The following is a 17,968-nucleotide window of genomic DNA, read 5'->3' on the forward strand; positions in this document are numbered from 1 at the left end:
CCTTCAAACATACAAAATGCTTATTTGCACAACCTAAAATACTTGATTTAATCTAGATTAATTTTTGTATTGCGTTTTAAAATTATATTTAAAATCATCATAATATTAGAACTAGCTTGGTTTAGGGATTTAACTCAAGAAACTGAGGTATCGAATCTTAAATTATATTTCAATATAAATTGAAATAAATATTGACCTGATCGAATTTAGTTGATTTAGACAAATCCAGTTCAAAACTCAATCAAATCAGCGCTATTTTTTTCAAAAAGGAACAAAATAACATAATTTTGATAAAAAATAATCAAATTAAATTTATCTAATATCTTATGAATTGATCAAATAACTCAATGATACATTGCTTTTCTCCAATAAGGTTAGGTATCGCAACCATGTTTAAAGACCACTTGGCATGTTATAGTTTCTGTTCTTTGTCCAACCACGTAAAATAAACATATTGGTTAGCCTAATAACTTTAAATTTTTGTATTAGACCCTATATATAATTGTGTTTCAAATATTATATTTATAAAAACTAAAATAATCTATTTTTCATTAAAAGGACTTGCTTTTAAAATTTATTTATTTTAAATGCAAAAATTTATTTATTTAATAATAATTTTAATCAAACACATGTTTTTTAAAATTTATTCTTTTAGATTTTAGAATTATAACTGCTATATTTTAAAGTACTTTCCATTAAATTTATTTTTAGATTATATTTTTTAATAATTTTGATATATTAATAGAAAAAATAAAAAAGAATTAATATATTTATTGATTAAAAAATATTTTACACAGCATTATCACAGTGTCCAACACTCCTTTAAAAACCAACCCGGCCAGTAGTGCACAAAGAAATTGCATTTCCTATTTACATTAAAAAGCAAAAGAAAAAAAAAAAATCCAAAAGGACTTTTGCAATCTTCCACATTTAGCCCGCACCAATCCTCTAAAACCCAACAGGCATACTCTTATCTCTCTCTAAAGTCCCATTCCGCCGCTTCCTGTTCCCACCTCCACTCCTCTCTAAAACCTCCACAGAAACCAAAACCAAAACCACCACCAACATCACCACCGCCATTTGGAGGTGCTTTCTGATCACAAACAAAAAAAATTAAAAATTAAAAACCCACCCCTAGCCTTTCATCCATAAGCAAATGGCGGCCACACCTAACTCAGAAATGACGGACGGACCGGTCCTCAGCCTAATCACCAAACGCCTTCGCGCTCTGAAGAAGAAACACAACCGAATCCTCCAGATGGAAGAGTCCATCGCTCAAGGCAAGCCTATCAACAAAGAACAAGAGGACTTCCTCCGTTCTAAACCCTCTGTTTCCGCCGCAATTGACGAGCTCGAGAAGCTCCGCCAGCCTCTCTCCATCGCTGTATCGGAAGAAATTGAGCTCGCTGCTCATCGACTCAACCCTAAATCTGACAGCACAGTTGTTCCGGAAGCAAGTGATGAAATGTTGGAGGATCTGTTGCACTTGTTGTATTTTGGGTCGTTGTTTGATGTCAAGTCACAGAACGATTTCACTGCCACCATGTTGACTCGGACACATGAAAGAGGTTGTTGCTTGACTTATGATTATGTCACCGATGATGCCACGGATCTGCTTGGCGAGAGGGATTTGGATATGATATCTATGTTGGGTGGTTTATTGATTTCGCGTCCTGGCAATACTAGCTTATCTCATAAGAATGCTTTGCAGCGTTGTATGGAGCACGCGAAGTTGTGGCTGGCTAATTCAGACCAACCTATTGATTCCACCACTAATGTTTCCTGTCTGTAATATATCTTGTTTTTTTTTAATTGTTGTTTACTTGTAATTTTTGTTTGTGTATTATGGGGTATTGAGGTTTTTTTTATTATTATTGTCTTTCAGATGCTGAATTGAGGGAGAGGCTGAACAAGATCATGGCTTCCGATTATTTTACTACCACACCGGAGATGAAAGCTCCGGTGGAAGTGGCTGCTGCTGCTGGCAATTACGTGCCTTTCCAGGTTCCTTTCTCAGTTCCAGTACAAGTGGATGACTCCGTTGCACAATACCAGCCAAAGGTATAAAGAATCATTTACTTGTAACTTTCATTTATTTTTTGTTTTGTTTTTTCCATGAATATTTTCTTGTTATGCGGTTATGTTAATAAGGTTTATGATTGATGTGTTTATTGATATGTAAAATGAGCTGTTATGGTCATTGTGCTATCTAAATATAGCTTAGCTGCCTTTTGTTTTCTCTTTTATTGATATTTAGTTTCTCTTTTCAATCATTAGACACATGTTGCTTAGGTATTTATTTTGAATGCCTTCTTGTCATTCAATACTCAGGCTAAAGGTCTTTTCTAGCATTTAGGTTGTGACCACAATAAAAAATAATTAGGTGAAGTGCATATTGTACTCTGCCAATTCTCTCTTCCTTCTCTGTTTAGATAGTGATTTGTAGAAATCAATACTTATTTACTCAAGAGCATTCAAAATGGTGGTTTTGGGCCCAAACATCAGAGCAGTCCTTGTTTAATTATGGTGATTAATCGCTTATGGGAGAAAGTCAGGTTTTATATGAAGAATGTTTTGTCATGATCAGTTTTTTAAGGTGCCTGACACTTGATCATCACTATATAATCAACCATGACATGGTGATGTAGGAGCAAAGCCAAAGTAGTATCTGAAAATCCGATAGTTTTCTGTTGTGCATTACCAAAGCAGGTTTCTTTGAATTAGGGTATTTCTGTTTCTGATTTAGTTATACACTATTTATTTATTGTATTTGAACTATTGGGATTTTGTTATTTTCAAGGGTTAGGATTTCTTTTTGTCATGGTTGTACTATCTATTTGAGGACTGCTATTGATGTGATGAGTATGATTGATCTTTTGAAGATAAAATGAAAACAATTCAAACAAAATAGAAGGTGAAATGATTGATGACTACTAGCCTCACAGGCTCACACTAATAGATTCAAGGAGCCTCTCCTTAATTGAGAGCATCACACTTCTCACATGTTAAGAAAAGGCTGCACTGTATTCAATGCTGTAATTTTAAATGCTACAAGCATATTTACAAGCCTGAGCTATTCTTAATCCTAATTAAACTTTGAGTGATAAAAAAGAAACATAAAAATTCCTCTTTGACTAGTCATATTTTATAATGGTACTCTATATTTTATATCAACCTAGTCATATTTTGGAATCCCTAATCCTAATCCTTGTAGGAAAGTAATCACTATTAAGCTCCCTGTCATATGGCTTATCATAAACGTCCTCTTTTCTTTCTTTGGTTTACTTTTCTATGAACAAGTGCTTTGTCATATTTATCAAGGTTGGTGTTGGCATTGATAGTTGAAAATTTTAGAACTTGGCATGATGCAGTATCGGAACCACGTTTTCTAATTTCAATTGGTATTAATAACTTGTTTGGCATTGAGGTTGAACCTGCTTTTCGGAAAATTTTAATTTTTTTGCTAAAATTGAGTGCGGTTTGTACTTTTTGGATCATTTTGATGTGCTGATATCAAAAATAATTTTTAAAAAATAAAAAAACATTATTGGCATGCTTTTCGGCACAAAAAGCTATTTGAAAAGCAACCGCTACCACACTCCCAAACACCCTGTAAGAACTAACTTGCAAATCAGATTCTTAACAAGTAGACAATTAGAACATGGAAGGAGGCTTTGGACGCTGTGACCCATTTACATTTGTGAAGAAAATTGTAAAAATACAAAATTGCTGTATCCCATCATAGAATACAGAATATTGTTGTATGAAACTATGTGAAACCAAAGAAAATATGTTATTCTGGCAAGATGGCCTATTCATTTGCAGAAGCAAACAACTCTATCTCTTCTCAAATTTACCGAATTATTTCGGAAGGATAAGGTTACTCTCTATGGCTTGGGCTTTTGTTTTGTTACCAACCCTTTGTAAGGTCAACATTGATGATTTATAACAAGTCTAGAGATCTAAGATGGTGCTGTCCTCAAAATCTAGATTCGTGCACCTTGCATTTTAATAGTAATGAAGCTTTGGGACCCCTTTTCTTGCATTGCAGTCACAAGTGAATGGAATGGTTTATTTTCGTAGTTTAGAGAGTGTTGACTAGGTACTAACAACTTGAATTAAATTCATTAATTTATTTTTTTTGGATGAAGGGAGGCAAGATTCTTTGAAAGTGTGCATTCTTAATTGTGATTTGTTAAATTTTAAATGTAGAATTTTTCAAGACAATCACTCTGTATAGAATTAGAGATGACAATTTAAACCATTCCAAACCGACTCAAATGGGTGGGTTATTTTGGTTAGGGTGTGTATGTGTGTCAAACATTTATATTTATTTAATCCAATATAGTATATACATATTTCAATATTGACACAATACACATGTATATAACATTTATAATTTATTTTATCATTTAATACACACACTTCAAATATATTTACTATTTTATTTTTTAAAAAATAATAAATAATAGTCGGATAATGGATACTCATGGATACCCGAAACTCGATGTATATGGTATATCTAAATTTTTTACTCGGTGAGTAATGGGTAGGGTATGAATATAGAGAAACCTGACCTGTGGTTACCCATTATCATCCCTATGTAGAAGTATTTTCCATGGCTTTGCCCTGTTCTTCCATGGACATTTTAAGATGAATTCCTTATTTGATTTATAAAGAGAATCAGCAAGCTCTCTGATTTCAGCAGTTATTTATCTGTGATGATGTCTTCTCCTTCATGATTGTCTCTTAATAAAATTCTTCTATTAGAAACATCATAGAAATAGATCTCTGTAAAACTGTTCTTGTTTTCTAGATCAAAATTCACAGGGCAATGTTAATTATCACACATGGTTGTTAACTGTATTTCTGTAAGAACTGGTGTCAAATTGTTGTTTACGTGTGTGCTAGTTTCACTTGTCAAAAAGGGTAATTGGGAATTTTATTTTTATTTAAGATGTGGCTAAATTATACTTGTAAGCATGTTTGAGAAAGTGCTTTCCATTTTGCTTTGCTTTGTGAAATGATGGGGAGTACTAACATCATCCTTTGTTGTTGTGAATTTTTGATTTTGTGCCTAAGCCACTTACACTTGTTTAGACATTGTGGTGCTTTGGACGGATGTGCTGTATTTTCTTTTTTCTTTTTTCAACTTTATATTTGAATTATTCAACCCAAAGGAGGGTTTATTCCCTTTGTCTGTCCTAGTAGGAGACTGTTCGAGGTGCTTGTGTGATCTAGAGAACTAACTTTTTAAACTTATCTAGTCTGGATAGCACATTTCAAAGCTTGGGCTTTCCATAAAGAAAGAAAACAGTGGGCAGTTTTAGTTGGAGTGAGGAGCAGGGAAGGTAAGGCTTATGAAAGAGGCCATTTCTTGTCGGTGAGAGGGGTAACACATCTGTTCTAAGTAGTAACATACTGTTAGAAATTGTGAATTGTGTTAAAAGTGGAGTTTCATACAGTTTTGTGGACGGTATGTTCCTGTTTCAATTAAAGGGGGATTGGATGAAAATTTTGAACCACCTCTAAAATATAATATAAGTGTTGCTTGTTTTACACTCCATCATATGAAGTGATTAGGGATCTGTTATCTATACCACTAGTAATTTGAAGCTGCCTTTATTGTAAGGACTGAATCAAGCAAAGTCATACCATTCCTTCCAGATGTGAAACATCCTTTCGAGCTCATTTTGCAAGTTTAGTTTGTCTCTTAAAATTAAAAATAGCTCTTCAAGAAGGTGCTCTAGTTTTCAGTCCTTGGTTTAACTGCTATTTTATGACTGCATATTATGTGTGTTTCTTGTCATTTAAATGAGTTAGCTATTGTTGATTACTTCCAATCTACTCTGTCCATTGTGCTAAATTAGATTCTATGTGATTTATTGTTGGATGTTTGCTGGTTGTGATTTGCAATTTCTTAAATCATCCTTTTGTTTGTTTCACTTATAATTTCTTTAGTAAGCCATCCTTTCATTCTGACAGTTCTTTGAACTTATTTCTATTCAAATGGAGTTTGTGCTATTGCTAGTTTTTGTTGATTTCGGAAAGGTGCAACGGATGAAAATTCTAAATTGCAATGGTACTAGCTCCCGTTGATTGCTCGATTGGAAATTTATTCAGCTTAATGGTGATGCATGTCTGAATTCTTAGAAATTTGCATACCTAAGCCAAATCTCACCTGATTATGCAGTTATTGTGTGATTTGATTTCTTTTCCTTTTTCTAGTTCATTCGGATTCGTGTCAGTTGGTTGGTGAAATATTCTCTTTGGGGAAAACTTCTTTGTTTTGTTTTGTTCAAGCTTTATATATTTTTCTTAAAAGACTTTCTAAATATTGTTGTTGTTACTTTTTGTAGGAACAAGAGACAGAAAATTTCCAACACGAGACTGGTGATAATCAGTCTAGTCCTACTGAGGAATCTCAGAAGGTGCTTGCACTTAGCATGATATGATCTTCCCCCTTGCCTGCATATATTTATTTGATATTGAATATTGTTGGTTTCTCTGTTGCAGGATGAACAGGAGACTGGAAATCCAGCAGTTGTCCTAGATCAAGAAGAGCAAGACAAGCCATTGACAGAAGTAGGGGTAGATCATAATCAGAGAGAGTTGGAGCCCGAGCAACAATATGTCAATCGAAGGAACTACCAGAACCAAAGAGGTGGTCGTGGTGGCGGCAATGGTGGTCGTAGGGGCTATTCAAATGGCCGTGGTGGTCGAAGTGGTTCTAGAGGAGGTGGTGGCTACCAAAATGGCCGCAACCAATATTATGATCAACCTGGAAACTTTCATCAGAGGAACTACTATAATAATCGAGGAAGGGGTGGCAGAGGTGGTGGGCACACTTATAACAACCATGGTTCGACAGGTCAAGGTGGTCCTGCTGATGTTGGGGTGGCTTCATGAGGGCACTCATTGTGTGTCCATAGGGTGTCAGGTTCCCAGTTTTATAGGTGGGTGGCGAAAACATTTCTTTTGCTTTGTGTGAGAAACTTGTCATGAATGCAGGTTAATGTTGATGGATAGACACTCGCCCTCGTTTTGTAGTTCGGCCAGCGAACTTTCTATTTAAAACTTGAAGAAAATGAAGTTCAACTTGATTTGCCAAAAGGGGGTTAATTAGCGAAAACATTTAGCCGCTTCTTGTTGATAAACTTGACTAGTGCTGATTAGGTTAGGCAGGGTTTTATGGCTAATGTATGGTTCCAAGTGGTGCATCTGGTCTGGTTTATTAGCCAGATCTGGAAGGTTTATTGTTATTTGACTATAGTTGACTAGCTGCCCGCTTTGATTGATCAGTGAATGTGATCCTTTAACCTTGATAGCAACATCACTATTTATATGCTTTGACTGTTTGTTGGATGATAATAATGCTGTGCAAAATGTATTTTAGAAGTGTTTTTCAATTTAAAATGTTTTAATTATTTTTTAAAAAAGTTTTTTCTTTTTATTTTTAATACAGTCATTACAGTGTTGAAAGGGTGTGGTGTTTTTTTAAATTATTTTTTTATTTAAAAATGCATTAAAATGAGTTTCAAATGCAAACGGTGAGATAGTTTACTTCTCTGCTTTTAACATGCCTATTGCCCACAAAATCAATGTGGAAGGAGGATGCTACTGTGATAAGATTATCACCCACCACCAACAATGTGGTTGATTAGTGGCGGAAGAACTTCATGCAAAAGTTTGCTTTCAAGTACAGATAATTGGATCAGGATATGGCTAACTTTTAAAATATTATTCATTGGAATAATTTTTTGTATTTATATATATATATATATATATATATATATATATATATATTTTTAATTTAACTCTTCAATAATCTAAATTTATTTATATTTTTTAAAAAAAACTTGTAACTCAAGTCATTACATTAAATCATTTAAATAGAAAAGTTGCAAAGCCCAAATTATTTTTAAATTTTTTTATTAATTTATCTTGATCTAATAATTTAAGCTATAAGTTTTGCAAAAAAAATTTAAATTCAAAAAAAATTATATGTATTTAATTTCTAAAGATATTTTTCTATTCATTAATAATGTTTTTTTGTGTTTTATACAAATGAACTTTAGTTTTTTAAAAATATATTTATTTTTAGATAATATTTCTAATATGTTCAGCCTTACATAATATTTTATTTTATTTTATTCAATTAATTTTATATTTATTTTAATTTCTATTATCTCTTATTAATTTTAATAAACAACCGGGTAAGTATTTCATTTCATAAGATTAAATATTTTAATTTACATCTATTAATTTTTCTAGTTTTTCTTTTACTTATTATTAATGATTTTTTTATTTATATATCAATTTACTTAATTAGATGATTGTATAAATTCTTTAATTTAAATTTTGAATTTTTATGTAACAAAAACAAATCAAAATAACGTGTATATCCAAATTATTATTATTATTATTTGAAAGAATCGGATTCGCGGGCTGGAAACAGATGAATTTCCACCATTTTGGACCTTATATAGAGCAGTCCCACCACCAGTCCACTTTTCAAGACAAGTCAAGTTTTTCCTCCATAGACAATACGGTTAGGGTTCTGAAGTGAAGCTTTATACTTTGTAGGTAGGCCAGCTTTGGTACTTTGGTTCTTCAGAGAGGAGCAACTGTGCCTGCCAACATGCAACTTTTTATTAAAAAAAAAAGAAGAATCTATTCTTTAAATGAGTTGATATCGTCATTTTTGTTGAGGTTTTAATTTCACGATTATGATATCACTAAATTAGTATGAACATCAATGACTTGTAAAAGCCCGATAAATGCCTTACCCTCAGGTATCCGACTACCTGTGGTCCTTCTTGTTATTGTTTTGTTGTTGTTATTTAGAAATATAATTATAGTTATTTTTTAAAATATTTTTTTATTTAAAAATATATTTAAATAATATTCTTTAAAATTATTTTTAATATTAATGCATCAAAATAATTTAAAAATATTAATTTAAAATAAAAAAAATTAAAAATTTTTTAAAAATACTTTTAAAAAACAAATACATTCGATACCTTATTTATAGCTGGTGGCGTGGGCGGTCCCAATTCCAATAATGCTCGCCGTTAACTAGTATTCTATCTGATTAACATCACCGTATTATTTTGTTACGGTTTCATCTTCTGGTGGTAGAGCTGGTGGTTGAATTCACGGCTAAGTCCATGCCCATGAAGGGGACTTTGTGTTCATCGGGATTGAATTGGACGTGAGAATGCTCTTTTCCTTCTGCAGCTACATAATTTGATCACACATCAGAAAGCTTGTGGCTCAGCAGTTTCACTCGTGAAGAAAGGGGAAGGTAGGTGGGGTCAAGAACTTGAGAGCAAGATTGAGAGACACAGGATATGATCACCATTCCTCTTAGCAACCAATGCCATGTCCATGGCGAAGCCTTGCTCGAGTGTGTGTATTTCAGTAGTGAGTGAAGAATTAAATAAGGCCTCGAAAGCAATTTGCTGAGGCAAAAACAAGGATCCTTTTTTATTTATTTAATATATTGCATTGCATTGCTTTCCCAGGTTCATTTTGTTTTGCCAACAGAACTCATTTGTCTCTCCATCCACTTTTACAAGAATTGCATTTGCTCCTCGGAAGGAATTGGTTAGGAGAGGGACAAAGCATCGAGCATGATGTGGAAAACAGAGGTTACTTTACAAAATCGATAGCTTCGACCATTTACGAGGACTCCATAAAACTTGAAATTGAAATACCTTCGCAGGTTCCTAAACTAGAAAGAATATCATGCACGACACTGTCAAGTAAAATGACTAGAAATCTAACACCTGTGTCCAACTCAAGCAAAATCAAGCGGTCTTCAGTTCAACCACACATGTTCCTGCACTGCTAGGACATGAACAGGATTCATTACATGAATTGGATAGAAAAACATTTAAACATCAACTTGAAAGCCATTGATGCATCCTTTTTCACATTCAACTTCGAAGCCATGAATGATAACAACTGAAATTAGATCAATAGTACACAAATTTAGATCAGAAGGCCACAGTCATCTCGTGGAAGCTTGGCCAATAGTTAACGATTACAGGTTCATCCGTACCAATAACGTGCAAATTCACAAAACGCCTTCAAGCTTTCTTTCCTACTATGCACAATCTTACACTAGGACAGTGGAAATCATTGCGTATTTACATTCAATTAACATAAATTGATGATCAGTGTTAATGGAATTAACTTAAATTGATGGATCAGTGTTAAATGGATAATTGACAACCCAAGCCTTGAGCTCTGAATTAATTATCAGGTGCACCTAGGGCCTTCTTGAGGTCAGATTTCTGTTCCGCGGTAAGTCTTGCTGGAAATGTGACGTCAAACTTGATTCTAAGGTTTCCTCTCTTGGCGGGCTCTTTTGAGATGGGCATTCCTTCATTTGAGACTAGCAACTCCTGACCTGGTTTGACAATATCTGTTACAGGGACTGGGAGATATCTTCCATCCAAGGTTGTCAATTCGATGGTTTTCCCTGTGAGAGCTTCCAATAACGAGATCTTCTGGTTGACCACCAGATCATTTCCATCCCTCTTGAAAACAGAATGGGGCTTCTCATCCACCACGAAAATTAGATCAGCTGGAGTGATTCCAGGTTCTTGATTGCCTTTCTCAGGAAAAGTGATTTTTGTGCCCTTCTTCCAGCCAGGCTTGATGTCTATCTTCAAGATTTCCTCCACGGTTTTCGGCTTGCTGCAAGAAAGTTACTAATGCATCAAACAACCGGAAGAAGAATGATGCCGACCAAAAAAAAAAAGTAGCAGCAAATGATAGCCGAAAGGGATAAAAAAAACAAGTAAACAAACAAGCTGGTGGGGTAGAAGTCAGTGCCATAAAATTCTTAATGCTCGCATTTCTCATCTCTGCAACTAGGACGGGTCTAGAGGACAAGATATTAACTTTTACAGTGCATTCCAACTCATTTCAAAGTGCCTAAAGCTATCTATGGCAGCAACGTTATTCAAAATAAGCCAATTGAATGTTAAACTTTTTGTATATCAACCTTGAATGACTTGCTCAAAGCTGTAAAGAACAGTTATCTCTGATATTAACATAAAACCCCGTCCAATTCAAGCTTTCAATTTTAAAAAGCACTAAGCCTGTGTTATCAACAGGACATTGCAGTTATACTATGTTGGCACCATATATAACTAATGACTTGGACTAATTGATGAATGGAGATTGTGCTAGCTCACTTCAGAGATTCATACTATGTTAGTTTCTTGGGCCATTTATCTCCCCAGAATTAGTTGGTCTCTGCTTTCCCCACAACTATGCATCCATTCTCCATTTGTAAATATAATGACTTTGAAAATTCTCTCATCCTCAGTATATCCTCATTGCTAAACTTATCAGTAATCAAAGAATGTGAAAATAAGTAGAGAAAAAAAAAACATGACGTTCCAAATCAGTCAGTAACCATAATGTGCCAACTACAATCTATATATTTGACATTAAAAAAAAAAAAATCATGTTTTCCCAAAAAAATAAATTTTTTTTCTCAAAAAATATAAAAACAACATCACGCCTCAATCCTAACACTAATTGGGTCGTTTTGCGCCATTCCCAATATCATTTTTTTTTAATTTTCTATAAAATATTAGAAGAAGAAAAAACCTAGACTACCAAGAGATAAATAAATCTAGAAAGTGCAATAACACTATAAAAAAAAGGAAAAGGAAGAGTAACTAACCCGAAATCATCAGGAACAGAACGAGAAATCCTCATCTTTCTTCGAGTTCCTTTATAAAGCTCTTCCAATGTGCAAAGCAACTTGCTTTCAACAGGCGCCGCTTTCCTGTTAAGCTCAGCCCCGTAATTATTACCATTATTATTCCGAAAATACCCCTTTCCAACACCACCGGATCCGCCACCTCCTCCAAAGAATTCAGCGAAAATATCCTCCGCATCACGAGGATTGAACCTGAAAGAAGCGCCCACATTGGTAGTTGGAGGTGGGATTTGATCAAAAGACTTGAGCCCTTCTTCACCGTAGAGATCATAGATCTGACGCTTGTTAGGGTCTGATAAGACATCGTAGGCTTCGGAGATAAGCTTGAACTTGGCTTCTGCTTCTTTCTTGTTTACAGGGTTCTTGTCTGGATGCCATTTCATTGCCAGTCTCTTGTATGCCTTTTTCATGTCCTCTTCAGTCGCGTTCCGGTTCAGTTTCAGTATGTTATAGTAATCGACACCCATTTCTTCTTCTTGATTTTTCTTTGGATTGACAGCAAATGCAAAGAGGGGGGGCGAGTAGAGCACAAAGGGTGTTTTCTTCCCTTTCCTTTCTTGCGCAAGAAAACCGGCGAGTCGGCAGGGCGGGCAAGGAAGGATAGATTAGATTGTTGTGAACGCGTACCGTGGGATATTTTTTAAGGAGTAAAATATAATCTAGTACCTGTTTTTATTATACTTCTTGGATTTAATCCTCTTTTCTTGAAAATAAGAAGCTAGTCCCTTTAATACACTCTATTTAAAATATTTTTTATTTAAAAATATATTAAAATAATATTTTTTATTTTTTAAAGATTATTTTTCACATCAATATATTAAAATAATATAAAAAAAAAAACAAAATGACTAAAAAATACAGAGAGATTATTAAGTTATTCTTCGCATCTTGTCATCGAATAAAAGAGCAAATAAGAACCTTGAAACTAAAAGGACCGATCGATTATCTTACAGAAATATCAGTGATTAGACATTGAGTAGTTTGTGTGACAGCTTTGAGGCGTAGAAAACACTGTGCCGACAGAATACGTGCAAGGACATCCAAACCTCTCTCTCTCTCTCTCTCTCTCTCTCTCTCTATATATATATATATATATATATATATATATATATATATATATATATATATATTCTCTCTCTCCTCGGTGCTGAATGAATGACGGCTTCTTTTCCCAATAAAAACGACCTCGTAGCAATAATCAATCGATCAATGTCTGGTATCTATTACTCAAAGATGGTGTGGGTGAGATGGATCGCATCCGCTTAAGAATTAAGATGATAATTGAAGCCACGTAGAAAGGGTATCCAGCGGACATCCCCTCCTGTGGGATTTTATGGTGTGAAATAATCAATTAATTTAAAGTTTAAATAATTAAATAAGATTTTAAGATGATTTATATTATTTTTTAATATATCATTTTAAATAAAAAAAATTTTGAGCTTTAAATTTACACAAATTCAAATTATTTTTATACTTAATTTTTATTAAATAAACAAAAATAATGAATTTCAAACTCGTGAGCGCTTAGTTATCAAGACTTCGATATTATATCAAAGAATCAATTCAACCCAAAAGCTTTAAGCTGTTAGATAAGGTTTCAATACATAATTTATATTATTCTCTAATATTATCTATCTAAAACCCTCAATTACTCGAAGCTTTAAAAAAAAAAACACAAATAATAGTAAAGATAAAAAGAACTTCATTCACTCGGGTATGGAATAATCAAAACCTAGCTATTATTTCATTGACTTTTCTTTAAAAAAATTGTTTGGTTCCTCCTTTAAAACAATTCTTTAAAGATTCATCTGGATTGACTCTTCTAAACTATAACCTGGACCATGCTTCAAATCTAGTTTTAAAACTATGCTCTTTAAATATTCACCTAGATTGACTCTTGTAAACTATAACTCGGACTATACTTCAAATCTAGTTTTAAAATTATGCTATTTTAGTGAGAGATCTGTCAACTTATCAAAAAGGTTTGATATACAAGTATAAAAAAAGATGGGAAAAGAAAATATAACTTGTGGTCGTGTCATACTTCTAATAGTTAAAGTGTTGTTGACTCACGACAGGCAAAGATATATTAAAATAATATTTTTTTTATTTTTTAAAATTGATTTTTAATATTAACACTTCAAAACTATCTAAAAACAATTAAAAATAATTTTAAAGAAAAATAAATTAAATTATTAACAAACAAATGATGACCCGTCTTACCAAGCATGATCATAATGGGCATGTACATTTTGTCTCTTTCTTTTTCATTTATAGTACCTTGTCGACTTATCAAATTTGGTGAATACAGAAGTTGGCTTAAGACTAATTTTTTTTAATGCTTACTTTTAATTGTGTCACGAGGTCGCACTGCGGTGATGTCTAGCGACGACGAAAGCTTTTGTCGTGCCTCCTAGTGAGGTGTTGTGTGTTGGGAAGGTTTTTTAGATTTAATCATAAAATTATGATTAATGTTTAGGAGTCGCCATCTAGTATTATGGTCACTAGGAATTTATGGTTCATGAGAGTCTGGGTAAGGGACCGGTTGTGTAAGGGGAAGACGCATTACCCCCAGTGCACCTTACCTAAGGTAAGCTGCATTGTTGTTTGATTGTTTTTCTGGATCGGGTTTATCTTCGTTGGTCATTTCTAGGGTTTAAAGTATATCTCTTTTTATGAGAAAGTTTATACCCTATTGAGTTAAATCCTAACCATTTTAAAGTCTGAATTTTAGCATCGTATTTTTACACCTTGTATTTTTAATACCTGAGGGTGTACTTTATCTTGTAATTTTACACCCCACAGATATTAAAATCTACATTCGGACCCTAGAAAAAAAAAAGTTGGAAAAAGGTTTTTGATAGTTTTGTCAAATCCTAATGGATAATCATAAATTGGTTATAATATCCATTTTGCATTTTAAAACGTGAAAAAGATGCAATTTATGTTTTTATGAAGATATGCTTGGAAAAATTTTAGGATTTGGCTGTATGCATGAAAACAAAATATTTTTTTTTTTGTTTTAGAAATGAGAAATTAATTTAAAATATTTTGAGATTTTTTGGAAATATTTTCAAATTTGTTTTGAAATATTTCAGAAATAACTGAGTATTGTAATACTAGATTTGTATTTCACAGTGTAAATATATAACTCGATATTATGCAAAATAGATAGAAAAACATTTGAGAAAATCACAATTTTTTAAAATGATTTTTAAATTTTTTTGGATTTTTTTTCTTTTTTTATTTAAATGGGGGTTGGGCCGGATCCAGCCCAGCCATTTAGGCTAGGCCAGAATTGACCTGGCCCAAAGACAAAGTGAATTATTCTGACGCTGCATGCACAAAATGAATTCTGCATGCAGTGGCCTCAACAAAAAAAGAGGTGAAGCAAGGAGGAGGAGAAGCTATTGTCACTGGCCTGGAGTGAGGTTGGAGGTGGTCTAGTCATGGAAGACGAGAGGCTGATTGGTGGAGAGTTTTGGCCGTCAAAGTCGCTATGGGAGAAAGAAGAATCTGGTTTGCAGAGAAGAGAGGTTCACGGTGGCTCTCGATGATCGGTTGGTAGTGTGTTGGCTTTTTGTGGTGGAGTTGATGGCGGCTTTGGTTGGTGGCTAGAACAACAGGGAGAGGGAGGGAGAGAAAAAACTGTAGAAACGGGGCCGAGAGGCTTGTTTTTTTTTATCAACTTTAGACCCAATTTCTCCTAACTCATGCCATGAAATTCACCTCTATTTATAGGCAGGGGAAAAGGAAAATCTTATCTACACTGAGGGAATTTGCAGCCCTTGATTCAGTTGGAAAGGCTCCCAACCATTGGCTTAAAATAGGAATCCTGATTTGTCAAATCTACAGAAAAAGGTTGACTGAGTTGGCCTTTTTAGGTCAATGCCAGCGCCGATGCCGATGGGTTGTCATTCAGCCTGAATGGGTCATATGAGGTCGTAGAGAAATTATATAGGATCATTTTCGTGCAAGATTTGTTAGCTTTGATGGATGTTAGATGCACTAAATGCACTTACAAAGTAGGTGACATGAGCAGCTTTATCCGGGTAAAAGAAGAAGACAATGAATAGTGACGAGACAACGCGTTGTCTGGTCTTTTTTTTATTATATACTCAAAACAACATCGTTTTAGTTTTGAATTAGGGATTTTGCCAAAGTTTAATGTAGTCCTCTAGCTTTCAATTTGTTTTAATAGAACCCCTGATTGACCATAAACTTTTGATTTAATTTAATTAAACCCCTAATGAACTTTAATTGGAACCCCCAAGTTATGCGCCTATTGCGATATGGTTCTTGGTCCCGGATTTGTTCAATTAAACCTCTAATTAACCATTAAATTTTTAATTTCTTCAATTTCACCCTCGGTTTTTATTAATTGAGCCCCTATAGTTTGATGCCTTTTGCAAATTAGCCCTTGACTGTTCAATTTAACCCCTAATTGACCATAAAACTTCAATTTTCTTGCAATTTTACCCCTGATTTCAATCAATTAACTTGGTAAAAATTAAATTTAGTCTCTAAAAATTTCAATCTTCTCAATTAAGTCCATATTAGGCTCTCAAACTTAACTTTTCACCAATTAAGCCCCAAATAAAATTAATTTGACCCATTCAATTAAGTCATTGCACTTAATTAAATCCTTCAATTGGATCCAAATTAATTCTTAAACATAATTAAATTTCAATTTGACTTATGATTAAATCAAATTGGCCTATTAAAAATTTAATTATGTCATCGAATTTAATTTTTATGCAAATTCATCCAATAATCATTCAATTTGACATTGAATTTGTATTTTTCTGCATTTTCGGCGTAATGGGGTGCCTTAACATTTCTCTTAATTTCTCAACCTGTTTTCTTCATGTTGCCAGCATTTATTTTATTTTTATTTTGAAAAAAATAAATTTTGAGGAATAACCGAGAATTAGGTTATGATAAATTGGATAATAAATATATTATTTACATGGTACATTTATCAAAATTATTTTAAACCACCTCTCCTATGATATATTCGGACTTCTATAAAAAATAATCGTATTTTCGGTATTGCGATATCAGTCTAATATATTTTGATAAATTTAATTCTTCGAAATGCTAATATCAAGATTTGAATTCATAACATCTAGGAAATTTTTTTTTTTAACCACTTTATTAACCTTTTAAACTAATGGTAACGCAAGAATAATACGTAAGCATTAATAGTTTTTTTTTTTTTGTAACTACTAAAAAGGTATAGACTTAAAGTTGCCCCTAAACTAAAAATTTCATGTACACTGCATTTTCATTTATATTTTGAACTACTATATTTACATGATAAATTATTTAGACAATTTATGGGTGTCTTATTTTTTACCCGTTAGAACTAAGAAACTCAGGCTTAGTTTTTCAGTTACTTCTTTTATAGTCTGCAACTAGACGATGCATCGTTTGTTTATATATTAAAATAAAAAAATCGAATGACATGTCAATCATCTTTTTAGCTAAAAACAAACGAGGGACAAACATGCAAGCCTCGCCTTTTAGTTTTATGAGCTAGGCGTGATGGGCCTCACAAGGGCAGCATTGTGGCCTTTTTTTAGCTTGTTTTTAATTTTTATTTTATTTCATTAAAACAAAAAAACTTAAAAATATATTAAGAATATATTTTTATTAAATATTATTCAATATATATTTAGATTTTAAATGAGATTATAACTCTTTTTTTCTTACAAAGTTACCGGCTATTTTAGCGCAATTCTTTGTGATTTGTCTATTTTTTTTCTCCTAAAATTTTATTTACTGGGTTTTCTATGCAATTATTTTTTTTATTATGACATGATCATATAAAAAATAATTCAAAAAAATATAATTTCTTTTTTTTATATTTTCCAATATGTCTGAAGCATGATCATCAAATAATATTATTTTTTTAATGTACTTTTATGATTTTGATAATTGTTTGCTTCAAATAATAAACATTATGATAAACAAATTGAAAAAAAAAAAGTAGGCACATTAATAGGATGAAAATGTTGTGATAAAAGAAATGAATTTTTTATTCTTATTTTGAATCATCTAGAGTCTTTTGTATATTTATTCTAACCACCTTCAATTTTTACTGAACAAAACACAGTGCTCAAGAAAACTATGTTTTTGGGTCAATAAAAAACAGTTAATAGGAAGAAAAAAAAGAAGGAGTTATACTAGAAAAATTATTTTATTTTTATAGAATTTAGA

At 32.9% G+C, this 17,968-nt stretch overlaps 2 protein-coding genes across 2 annotated transcripts; one reads left to right on the forward strand and one right to left on the reverse strand.

Annotated features, from left to right (window-relative positions):
- Window positions 1-905: 905 nt before the first annotated feature.
- LOC118044598 (uncharacterized) lies at window positions 906-7,331 on the forward strand. The gene is made up of 4 exons (XM_035052974.2): window positions 906-1,784; window positions 1,886-2,061; window positions 6,360-6,431; window positions 6,517-7,331. Exons 1-4 carry the CDS (start codon window positions 1,157-1,159, stop codon window positions 6,907-6,909), a joined length of 1,269 nt encoding a protein of 422 aa, XP_034908865.1. The 5' UTR covers window positions 906-1,156; the 3' UTR covers window positions 6,910-7,331.
- Window positions 7,332-9,905: 2,574 nt separating this feature from the next.
- LOC118044605 (uncharacterized) lies at window positions 9,906-12,547 on the reverse strand. The gene is made up of 2 exons (XM_035052987.2): window positions 11,708-12,547; window positions 9,906-10,707 (listed from the first exon to the last, which is right to left on the reverse strand). Exons 1-2 carry the CDS (start codon window positions 12,211-12,213, stop codon window positions 10,260-10,262), a joined length of 954 nt encoding a protein of 317 aa, XP_034908878.1. The 5' UTR covers window positions 12,214-12,547; the 3' UTR covers window positions 9,906-10,259.
- Window positions 12,548-17,968: the final 5,421 nt, after the last annotated feature.

The sequence above is a fragment of the Populus alba genome, chromosome 10 (assembly GCF_005239225.2).
Source record: "Populus alba chromosome 10, ASM523922v2, whole genome shotgun sequence".
NCBI classification, from domain to species: domain Eukaryota; kingdom Viridiplantae; phylum Streptophyta; class Magnoliopsida; order Malpighiales; family Salicaceae; genus Populus; species Populus alba.

Coding starts and splice junctions, on each gene's coding strand:
- LOC118044598 (XM_035052974.2), top strand. CDS start 1,157: ATGGCGGCCACACCTAACTCAGAAATGACGGACGGACCGGTCCTCAGC. Junction 1,785..1,885: donor TTCCACCACTAATGTTTCCT/GTCTGTAATATA, acceptor ATTGTCTTTCAG/ATGCTGAATTGAGGGAGAGG. Junction 6,432..6,516: donor CTACTGAGGAATCTCAGAAG/GTGCTTGCACTT, acceptor TCTCTGTTGCAG/GATGAACAGGAGACTGGAAA.
- LOC118044605 (XM_035052987.2), bottom strand. CDS start 12,213: ATGGGTGTCGATTACTATAACATACTGAAACTGAACCGGAACGCGACT. Junction 10,708..11,707: donor TCTGTTCCTGATGATTTCGG/GTTAGTTACTCT, acceptor ACTTTCTTGCAG/CAAGCCGAAAACCGTGGAGG.